Genomic DNA, 11,111 nt, shown 5'->3' with positions numbered 1-11,111 from the left:
GAGTCTCTTTCACTCGCCATTGTTTCTGCACTGCTCAGGCTCAGTGCCATGTTCTGCTCATGCCGGCTTCAGAGCCAATCAGAACGTCCCTGAGTTTCCCAGGAGCCAGTCAGCGCTCCTCAGCGTTCAACATTTGCATGTAGAGCGCTGATTGGCTCCTAGGAAATTCAGGGACGTTCTGATTGGCTCTGAAGGCGGCATGAGCAGCGCATGGCACTGAGCCTGAACAATGTGCTGCTCTCATGCCTCTGCTCCTGAGGGGATCACACAGCATGCGCGGCTGCACAAAGTTTTGAAAAAGTTTTGTGACGGGGAAACGTACCGAAAATACCGTTGTTTGCCGTTGTGCATTGAACCGAACAGGGCATATTGAACGGTTTGGTAAAATACCGAATATTGTTGCATCCCTAGTCTGCTACACTGCTACGCTACATCAGTCTGTACACTGCTACGCTACATGGGTCTGTATGCTGTTACGCTACATCAGTCTGTACGCTGTTACGCTACATCAGTCTGTACGCTGCTACGCTACATCAGTCTGTACACTGCTACGCTACATCAGTCTGTACACTGCTACGCTACATGGGTCTGTACGCTGCTACGCTACATCAGTCTGTACGCTGGTACGCTACATCAGTCTGTACACTGCTACGCTACATGGTATGCTGCTATACTACATCGAAATGAGACAGGAGGACGCAGTGAGACAGGAGGATGCAGGAGGACGCAGTGAGACAGGAGACACAGTGAGACACGAGGACACCTTTAACCTGAACTTTGTTTCTTCTTTTACAGCTTCAACAACAAACTGATCAACAGCATCAAGTCTGCACATCCTCCATCACTTCCTCCTCCGTCATCTCCTCCATCACCTCCTCCTCCTTCTGTCATGAGTCCTCCTGCAGATTGTCTCTCCCCTCAGAAGAAGAAGAGGAGGAGGTCAGAGATGGAAGAGTGTCCCACACCTGTTGACATCGAAACACCTGAGAAAGCAGAAAAGAAGAAGAAGAAGAAGAAGAAGAAGACGAGAGAGAAAGAGGAGGACAGTCTTCACCCTCCTCCTCCTCCTGCTGATGTGAGCAGCCCGGAGAAGGAGGAGAAGAGGAAGAAGAAAAAGAGAATGGAGAGGCAGGAGGAGGAGGTGAAGGACGAGGTGCAGGACGCCGCAGAAACCAACGAAGCAGAGAAGAAGAAGAAGAAGAAGAAGAAGAAAAAGAAACACAAGGAAGGGCAGGGTGAGGAGAGCATCGCCATGGTAACAACAGACCATAACCACAGAGAGACAGACGACATTGCCACGAAGAAAAAGAAGACGAAAGAAGAGAGTGTGGAGCAAGTGATGTCACAGGAAGGAGAGAAGAAGAAGAAGAGAGGGGAGAAAGTGATGTCACAGGAAGGAGGGACTGTAGGAGAGAAAAGGAAGAAGGAGAGAGGGAAGGAGAGGAGAGGAGCAAAAGAGAAGGTGGGGGAGACGAAGAAGAGGACGACAGGAGGAGGAAGAGAAGGAGTGAAGAAGAAAAGAGGAGCTGAAGGAGAGGAGCAGTAAGTTCTTCTGTTTATTATTTTTATTGTTATTAATGTAACTTGTCGTCGCAGTGAAAGAAAACTTCTGAGATGTCAATAACTTCAGATATTCTGTTTACAAAGTTTTAAGTCTCAAAGTTACGATAAAGAAGTTTAAATGTTAGAAGAAAAGGAGTCTGCATTAACAGTGTCCATTATTAGATGATACAGTTGTAACGTTACATAAAGACATAACATCGTAAGAGAAAATCGCAACATAAAATACAGTCATAATGTTGTAAGATAAATAAGTCGTAATGTAAAATAATGTCTTAATATTGTGGGATAAAGTGGTTACAGAAAAGTCGTAATATTGTAAGATACATTTGTAACATTAAGCTAAAGTTGCAATGTAAGATAAAGTGTAAACATTGTAAGATGTACAATAAAAATTGTATTGTAATATTAAAGTTGTCACTTAAAAAAAGTCAAAGTTGTAACATAAAATATAATATAATAAAATATAAATAAGTCTTAATGTTTTAAGGTGAAGTTGTAAAGAAAGACAGAAGTTGTAAAGTTTAAGATAGAGCCATAACGTTGTGAGATACATTCGTCACATTTTGGGAAGAAGTTGTAACAAAGTAGTGGTAACGTTGTAAGATAAAAGTCATAATGTTGTACGATACAGTCGTAGTGTTTTGAGATAAAGTCTAAAAGTTAGTTGTGATGTTGTAAGATTAAGATAAAACTTGTAGTGTTACATAAAGTGTTAACATTGTAAGATCAAAGCCATAATGTTGTATGATACATTTGTAACAGTATGAGATAAAGTCTTAAAAAAAGATAGTTGTAACGTAAGATAAGTCACGATGTTGTACGATACAGTCATAGTGTTTTGAGATAAAGTCTTAAAGTCAATCGTGATGTTGTGAGATTAAGTCATAACATTGTAAGAAAGAAGTTGTATCGTAAAAGTCGTTTGTGGTCCAATCATTGCGCAGTGTTTCTCTTATCCAATCATAGCGCAGTGTTAACAGTGTATTTCCTGTGATGTCAGAGTGGACTGGGCATCGTTAAAGGAGCTTCAGGAGTTTGTTCCAGGCGTGGAGAAGAAATCAGCTGATGAGATCAACAAACTGCTGAGATACGACCTGCAGCGCTTCAAGTACTTGAAACAACAAGGTACAAATACTGTAAACAACAAGGTACCTATACTGTAAACAACAAGGTACAAATACTGTAAACAACCAGGTGCCGATACTGTAAGCAACGAGGTAACGAGGTACCGATACTGTAAACAACAAGGTACAAATACTGTAAACAACAAGGTACAAATACTGTAAACAACCAGGTGCAGATACTATAAACAATGAGGTAACGAGGTGCCGATACTGTAAACAACGAGGTGCCGATACTGTAAACAACAAGGTGCCGATACTGTAAACAACGAGGTACCTATACTGCAAACAACAAGGTACCTATACTGCAAACAACGAGGTACCGATACTGCAAACAACAAGGCACCTATACTGTAAACAACGAGGTAACGAGGTACCGATACTGTAAACAACAGGTACCAATACTGTAAACGAGGTACCTATACTGTAAACAACGAAGTACCTATACTGTAAACAACAAAGTACCTATACTGCAAACAACGAGGTACCTATACTGCAAACAACGAGGTACCTATACTGTAAACAACGAGGTACCTATACTGTAAACAACGAAGTACCTATACTGTAAACAACGAGGTACCTATACTGTAAACAACGAAGTACCTATACTGCAAACAACGAAGTACCTATACTGTAAACAACAAGGTACCTATACTGTAAACAACAAAGTACCTATACTGTAAACAACGAGGTACCTATACTGTAAACAACAAAGTACCTATACTGTAAACAACAAGGTACCTATACTGTAAACAACGAAGTACCTATACTGCAAACAACGAGGTACCTATACTGTAAACAACGAAGTACCTATACTGTAAACAACGAGGTACCTATACTGTAAACAACGAGGTACCTATACTGTAAACAACGAAGTACCGATACTGTAAACAACGAAGTACCGATACTGCAAACAACGAGGTACCTATATTGCAAACAACGAGGTACGTACCGATACTGTAAACAACAGGTACCGATACTGTAAACAACGAGGTGCCGATAGTGTAAACAGCGAGGTAACGAGGTGCCGATACTGTAAACAACCAGGTGCCGATACTGTAAACAGTCAGGTGTTTATGAGGACAATTCTTGAACTACTGCGTGTTCACCTGTCCTTCGTCCTCCAGGTGTGTCTTTGCGTCGGGGGCGGTGCTCTCAGGAAGAGAATCAGCGAATCAGAGAGAACGTGGCAGACTTCCTGGCTCTGACAGGCATCAGCTCGGCCAATCAGCTTCTGTTTCCTCAGAGGTACAAAGATCAGGAGGTAGAGATTAAGAAGCTGAGAGCACGACATCACTTCCTGGAGAGAATCGGTACGTAAAGAAACACAAACATCATGATTGGTGTGTGTGTGTGTGTAGTGTTGCAGTGTGTTTGTGTGTGTGTGTGTGTGTGTGTGTGTGTGTGTAGTTCTGCAGTGTGTGTGTGTGTATGTATGCATGCGTGTAGTATTGCAGTGTGTGTGTAGTACTGCAGTGTGGGTGTGTGTGTGTGTGTGTGTGTGTATGTATGCGTGTAGTATNCCTGGTGGTGGACGTCAAGCTACAGGGAGGGTGGAGAAAGAGATAGATGGGGGGAGAGAAAGGTTGTAATTCTGTCACTATGCATTTTTCCATTAATTTGCAGTTTCAGGCTGCTGCACAGTCCAATTCCTCCCTCTTCAGGGAATGACCACAAGAGACATGATGCCTCCACTTGATGGGAAACACATGTGAACAAACGCAAAAAGCCATGGTTCTTGTCCCTCACACCCTCTGCTTAGCCACAGCCAATCATGCACTGCCTCTCCAGAGTCAGAGCCAATCAAAACTACCCTGTCTCTGTCGCTACAGTCTGCCATGAAATACATCACTTTTATTTTATTCCACATTGCTCATAACAGTGCTGCTGTTAATGGGTTTGGATTGTAGCCTTCACTTAATCTATCAGCTCTTTAGATTTAATGATACAGCACTGACAAGAGATACGGACACTTGGCTTGTATTTGTGACATTGAGGCTAGGAAACAGGAAAAGCAGTGTGAGTGTGTGTGTGTGTGTGTGTGTGTGTGTGTGTGTGTGTGTGTGTGTGTGTGTGTGTGTGTGTAGTACTGCAGTGTGGATGTGTAGCACTGCTTTGGCCCTGTCTGAAACAAAGTTCTAATAAAACTTAACCCCATGAAACACAGACTGTCAGTAGTTACTAATATAACCTCCATACATTAATCAACTTTCTGTCTCTCTGTGTCCGTCCAGCCGAGGGGATTCCTCGCACGTGCCAACAAGTTCACACAAGAGCCAAAAAGATTTTTGACGACAGGAACCACATAGGAAGGTCAGAGGTCAAACTGATTATGAGTCTGTTTCTGTACTCGGACAAAAACATTCTGTGATCTATCTGTGGAACCCTCTGTATCTCCACATCCTGACTATGTGTTCTCTGTATGTTCATGTTCTACCTGTGGTCGTCCTGTTCCAGGTACTCAGAGGAGGAGGTGCGTTCTCTGATGAAGTTACAGAATCTCCACGGCAACGACTGGAGGAAGATCTCTGAGAAGATGGATCGCAGCGTGTACTCTTTACAGAAACGCTTCGTCAGCCTCGGTAAACACCCAGAACCTGAGGTTCTCTCAGGTTCTGTTACAACACTGGAGACGTCTTTATTCAGATGAGTTCTCTGCAGCTGTCACAGTAACCTGACCCTCACCTGTGTCCATCCAGCTGCAGGTCGCGGTTCGTGGAGTCCAGACGAGGAGTCCAGGTTGAAGCAGGCTCTGAAGGCCCATCTGGAGGTTCTGGTCCAGCAAAGCTCTACTGGTCCTGGTCTGAGCAGAGACCAGCTGTGTAACAACCTGCCCTGGAAGGAGATCAGTCAGCAGGTCGGGACCAGGTCCTGGAGCCAGTGTCGACTCAAGTGGTCAGTACACCTGCTGGGTTTCCTGCTATACTGGTAGTGGTACTGGTACTCATTCTGATACTGTAGGGTGTCCAGGTGTTCATTTGTTCAAGTTTCCAGTTCTTCAGTTGTCCAGGTGTCCAAATGTGATGTCTGTGTGTCCTTCAGGTTCTCCCTCTTGAAGTCCAAACTGTCTTCAGGTGTCAGCACCTTCAACAGAGGACCTGAAGGACTTCAGGCTAAAATCCACCTCATCAACACGTAAGACAGCCTTTCACAATAAAAGCTCTGTTTCCTGTGGACATGGACAGGATATAACACATAGGTCCGAAAGTATGTCGACAGTGTGTCTCAGACAGCCTGGAGACCCTTAAAGGGACAGTTCAGATGTTTGACCTGTGGCATGATACACTGCTGTACTCACTCGTAAGAACAGACGTTCTAAGGCTAAGAAAAAGTACTGCCAGAGGAGTGTCACACAGTGTGGACAAACTGATGGTGATTTTATAAGGTGTCTAAAACGTGTCTTATTGTTGCTCCGCCCACAGCAGGACATCACTGAGCTTCTCTGAGATGAGACGACTGCTGTCTTCTCTAGGACACACACCAACTGCAAAATATCTGAACTGTCCCTTTAATTCATCCTTCATTAATGATTAATGTGATGTCACTGGTCATGTGATTACAGCTCTGTGTGGTTTAAACGTGTCATCCTGTCAGGTACGATGATGATGATGAAGACAAACTAACTGTCTGTTTTAGGCTGTACAACATGCAGGTGAACGACATGGCTGACATCGACTGGGACGAGGTCGCTCACGCCATCGGGTGAGTAAACGCAGGATTTTATTTTGTTCTCTGACAGTGATGACAATGATGATGATGATGAAGATGACGACATTAGTACTGGTGTCCTGATAGTAGTACTCATGTGTCCTGACAGTAGTACTCATGTGTCCTGATAGTAGTACTCATGTGTCCTGACAGTAGTACTGGTACACAACATGTGTCCTGACAGTGGTACTGGTACACAACATGTGTCCTGACAGTAGAACTCATGTGTCCTGATAGTAGTACTCATGTGTCCTGATAGTAGTACTCATGTGTACTGACAGTAGTACTGGTACACAACATGTGTCCTGACAGTAGTACTGGTACACAACATGTGTCCTGACAGTAGTACTCATGTGTCTTGATAGTAGTACTCATGTGTCCTGACAGTAGTACTCATGTGTCCTGACAGTAGTACTGGTACACAACATGTGTCCTGACAGTAGTACTGGTACACAACATGTGTCTTGACAGTAGTACTCATGTGTCCTGACAGTAGTACTGGTACACAACATGTGTCCTGACAGTAGTGCTGATGTGTCCTGACAGTAGTGCACAACATGTGTCCTGACAGTAGTACTGAAGTGTCCTGACAGTAGTACACCTGTGTCCTGACAGTAGAACACATGTGTCCTGACAGTAGTACTGAAGTGTCCTGACAGTAGTACACATGTCCCGACAGTAGTACACATGTCCTGACAGTAGTACACATGTGTCCTGACAGTAGTACACAACATGTGTCCTGACAGTAGTACACATGTGTCCTGACAGTAGTACACCTGTGTCCTGACAGTAGTACTGAAGTGTCCTGACAATAGTACTGAAGTGTCCTGACAGTAGTACTGAAGTGTCCTGACAGTAGTACACATGTCCTGACAGTAGAACACATGTGTCCTGACAGTAGTACACATGTGTCCTGACAGTAGTACTGATGTGTCCTGACAGTAGTACTGATGTGTCCTGACAGTAGTACACGTGTCCTGACAGTAGTACACATGTGTCCTGACAGTAGTACTGATGTGTCCTGACAGTAGTACTGAAGTGTCCTGACAGTAGTACACATGTCCTGACAGTAGTACACATGTGTCCTGACAGTAGTACACAACATGTGTCCTGACAGTAGTACTGGTACACAACATGTGTCCTGACAGTAGTACTGGTACACAACATGTGTCTTGGCAGTAGTACTCATGTGTCCTGACAGTAGTACTGGTACACAACATGTGTCCTGACAGTAGTACTCATGTGTCCTGACAGTAGTACTGGTACACAACATGTGTCCTGACAGTAGTCCTGATGTGTCCTGACAGTAGTACACAACATGTGTCCTGACAGTAGTACTGAAGTGTCCTGACAGTAGTACTGAAGTGTCCTGACAGTAGTACACAACATGTGTCCTGACAGTAGTACTGAAGTGTCCTGACAGTAGTACACATGTCCTGACAGTAGAACACGTGTCCTGACAGTAGTACACAACATGTGTCCTGACAGTAGTACACCTGTGTCCTGACAGTAGTACTGATGTGTCCTGACAGTAGAACACGTGTCCTGACAGTAGTACTGAAGTGTCCTGACAGTAGTACACATGTCCTGACAGTAGTACACATGTGTCCTGACAGTAGTACACAACATGTGTCCTGACAGTAGTACACCTGTGTCCTGACAGTAGTACACCTGTGTCCTGACAATAGTACACCTGTGTCCTGACAGTAGTACACATGTGTCCTGACAGTAGTACACGTGTCCTGACAGTAGTACTGAAGTGTCCTGACAGTAGTACACATGTCCTGACAGTAGTACACAACATGTGTCCTGACAGTAGTACACCTGTGTCCTGACAGTAGTACTGAAGTGTCCTGACAGTAGTACTGAAATGTCCTGACAGTAGTACTGAAGTGTCCTGACAGTAGTACACGTGTCCTGACAGTAGTACTTAAGTGTCCTGACAGTAGTACACGTGTCCTGACAGTAGTACACGTGTCCTGACAGTAGTACTAAAGTGTGCTGACAGTAGTACACGTGTCCTGACAGTAGTACTGAAGTGTCCTGACAGTAGTACTAACAGTCCTCCTGTGTTGTTGTGTTGCAGTAACGTGACTCCGTTGTGTGTACAGAAAAGTTTCCACAGACTGAAAGTTTCCAGAGTTCCCAATTGGACCAGTTTATCCTACGGAGGTACCCACTACTCGAGTAACCAATTACTCACTACTACTACTACAGTAATCTATTACTCACTTCTACAGTAATTTATTACTCATTACTACAGTACTCTTTTACTCACGACTACAGAATGTGGTACTATAGTAATCTATTACTCACCACGGCAGTACTCTGTTACTTAGTACTTCATTATTTACTACTTCAGTACTCCATTATTCACTACTACAGTACTCTATTACTCACTACTGCAGTACTCTGTTACTCAGTACTATAGTATTTCTCAGTGTGTAATGAAGTACCTTATGAAGTAATTAAAGTATTAACTTAAGTACTCTGATGGATCAAAGATACTCCGCTCTACAGATAGTGTTTAATGAATGTTGATGTAATGTGTGATGTCACTTCCTGTCTGCTCAGAGATTCAGTGCTTGATGTAATGTATGATGTCACTTCCTGTCTGCTCAGAGATCGTGGACTTCCTGCAGCTGATGGTGGTTCCCGTCCTGAAGGAGAAGCTGAGGAGGCTCAGCAGGGAGGAGGAGCAGGAGGAGGCGCACAGCGACACCAGCTACCTGCTGTCTGACATCATCGGCTCGCAAGATGGAGAGGACGACTTCATAGAGGTGGACAACAGTCAGCTGACCTCCGGCCAATCAGGACGAAGACGCCTGTAGAGAACAGCAGGCCCCGCCCCTTCTCCGATGTGATTGGCTGGCTTTCTGTCAGAGTGTGGATGTGCACCGTTATCACGCCGGTGTATGCCTGCGATATGAGGTAGCAGAGTCTAACAGTTATGAGAGCCGACAGATCTGCTGTGGCGAAAGCGGCGTTGATGTCACCATGATCACATGACCCACACAGACACGTCGGACAGCGAGGTGATGATGTCATTTGGACTGATGTTAAATCAGATTGGGACGTTTCTGTTCGTACGAGTGAAACTTTGTCTGCTGGTGACACCACGCCTTTTTGTAATCAGCTGACGGTCACCTGTTCGCCGCAGCCAGCTGCCACACTTCCTGTAAACTGCTCCCCTGACCCTCACTGCTCCAAGAGATGAACGAACTCAACAAACTTTTATTTTGAAAGTCTTGATGAATTTGTGGTGATTTGGTTTTCTAATTAAATATTTACTTCCTGTTTCCTGTCTGAGCCTCTGTCAATCACCCACTCATCACTGATCAATACATCATTGAGATTCACATTGTTAATTAATGCATTACAACAGAAAAGGGGGTTTATGTTTAAGGGCTTTTGAACTGACCAATAAGATTTAAGGTGTAAAAATAAGGTGTTTATCTGTATCAGTTTAAAAGCCCTTAGATCTAGACCTCATTAAATATTCATTTAACATCCCATAATATATCCCTTAATCATTCCCTTAATAACAGAACCTTTAATGACTGAATGAGCAAAGTTAAGGCTTAAGTTTCTGAAAGGTAAAAAGTTAAGGGACTCTCATTAAAGGGGAACTTACGAACTGATTTACCCAATTTTGACCAGCTGGATCTGGATGAGCCATTTGAATTTGATGAGCGCCCGTATTTATTTGAACACTAAGTGTTACATGTACACGGACGCAGAGCTCATTGAAACTGAAGAGCGGACGAAGAGAGAGAGGGAGCAGCAACAGGCAGAGGAACATGTCTGAATCCAGCTAAAGGTAAACACAGACGTTCATTTCTCCTTTCCGTTATGTTGTCGGATAATTATACTAACAATCCGAGCCTATCTGTGTGAAAAAATGCACTTTTAGTGGACGTATTTTGACGTTTGACGCTGTCTGAGTGCCCTATTATTTAATATAGCGCGCGCTCACGGGCTGCAGGTAGGTCAGCCCTAGCTTCATACTGAAGAAATGTCACATATTGAACATCCTATCACTCATTTAGACAAAAGGGGATCAGAAAATAGGGCCCAGGTTGAAAAAAACATTAGTTCCCCTTTCATCAGATTTAGGTTAGATTAATGGAGTTTATTATGGGATTATTTATTATTTTCTGCATCAGCTGAGAGTTAGAACCCCTTAAGCCTGTCAAAGTACAATAACAGATACCTTAACTTCTCCAAAGGCGAAGGTGAACTGTGGGGTTAATGGATTATCTGCAGAGTTTAAGGGGGAAGTGAGATTTAAGGCCCAAATGTGATTGATGAATGAATGAATGAATTAATGAATTAAAACCCTTAAAGTGAAAACAGGTTAAGAGTTTTTATCTACAGAAGCACTTAAAGACGAACAGCAATCAATGACAGCTGATTATTATTTATTGATCATCTTTAATCACAATTATCTCTGAAATATCAAATATAATAATATACAAACATGATGATGTCACATGATGATGCTGTCCAGCAGGCGTCTCGCAGGAAACACGTCGGCTCTCTGAGTAAAGACACATCAGGAATAATCAATAATGTTAATACTGTTCATAGTTTCTGTCTCCACAGTAAAAGTTGTGGATGGTAGCAACAGAAGCGTTCCTTAGCGTCCCCATGTTTGGTCCCCCCTCTGTTGGGGTACCTAGCACACAGATCTGGTACTAAAAGGTGGAGCTAGAAACC

General features: G+C 43.5%; 3 protein-coding genes across 9 annotated transcripts in view; 1 reads left to right on the top strand and 2 right to left on the bottom strand.

The window, feature by feature from the left end:
• LOC126394079 (transcription termination factor 1-like) overlaps window positions 1-9,689 on the top strand; it is a 15,689-nt gene extending 6,000 nt beyond the window's left edge. For 2 of the 6 annotated variants that reach the window (XM_050050679.1, XM_050050675.1), the window contains exons 2-11: window positions 796-1,542; window positions 2,564-2,688; window positions 3,812-3,997; window positions 4,919-4,997; window positions 5,142-5,266; window positions 5,384-5,579; window positions 5,727-5,819; window positions 6,279-6,386; window positions 8,479-8,564; window positions 9,015-9,689. In XM_050050679.1, coding sequence (XP_049906636.1) covers window positions 890-1,542; window positions 2,564-2,688; window positions 3,812-3,997; window positions 4,919-4,997; window positions 5,142-5,266; window positions 5,384-5,579; window positions 5,727-5,819; window positions 6,279-6,386; window positions 8,479-8,564; window positions 9,015-9,223 — 1,860 coding nt within the window. In that variant the 5' untranslated portion in view covers window positions 796-889 and the 3' untranslated portion in view covers window positions 9,224-9,689. Of the gene's footprint in view, window positions 1-257; window positions 661-795; window positions 1,543-2,563; window positions 2,689-3,811; window positions 3,998-4,918; window positions 4,998-5,141; window positions 5,267-5,383; window positions 5,580-5,726; window positions 5,820-6,278; window positions 6,387-8,478; window positions 8,565-9,014 lie in introns of those variants that run through there. The other 4 variants (XM_050050673.1, XM_050050674.1, XM_050050676.1 and 1 more) reach the window with 4 other exon arrangements.
• LOC126394080 (uncharacterized) lies at window positions 6,396-8,472 on the bottom strand. Of its 2 annotated transcripts, none has more exons than XM_050050681.1 (2): window positions 8,042-8,472; window positions 6,396-7,888 (listed from the first exon to the last, which is right to left on the bottom strand). In XM_050050681.1, exons 1-2 carry the CDS (start codon window positions 8,194-8,196, stop codon window positions 6,742-6,744), a joined length of 1,302 nt encoding a protein of 433 aa, XP_049906638.1. In that variant the 5' UTR covers window positions 8,197-8,472; the 3' UTR covers window positions 6,396-6,741. The 2 variants fall into 2 exon arrangements, with proteins under 2 accessions (XP_049906638.1, XP_049906637.1); XM_050050680.1 differs by having other exon boundaries at window positions 6,396-8,041; window positions 8,192-8,472.
• Window positions 9,690-10,799: 1,110 nt separating the features above from the next.
• The window catches only part of endog (endonuclease G), a 6,415-nt gene continuing 6,103 nt past the window's right edge, over window positions 10,800-11,111 (bottom strand). Inside the window, exon 7 of the mRNA XM_050050682.1 lies at window positions 10,800-10,932. The gene's annotated coding sequence lies outside the window, so the exon portion shown is untranslated. The remainder of the gene's footprint in view (window positions 10,933-11,111) is intronic.

The sequence above is a fragment of the Epinephelus moara genome, chromosome 8 (assembly GCF_006386435.1).
Source record: "Epinephelus moara isolate mb chromosome 8, YSFRI_EMoa_1.0, whole genome shotgun sequence".
Lineage (NCBI taxonomy): Eukaryota > Metazoa > Chordata > Actinopteri > Perciformes > Serranidae > Epinephelus > Epinephelus moara.
The sequence above is the reverse complement of the archived record's forward strand: the minus strand, read 5'-3'. Positions and strand labels throughout refer to the sequence as shown.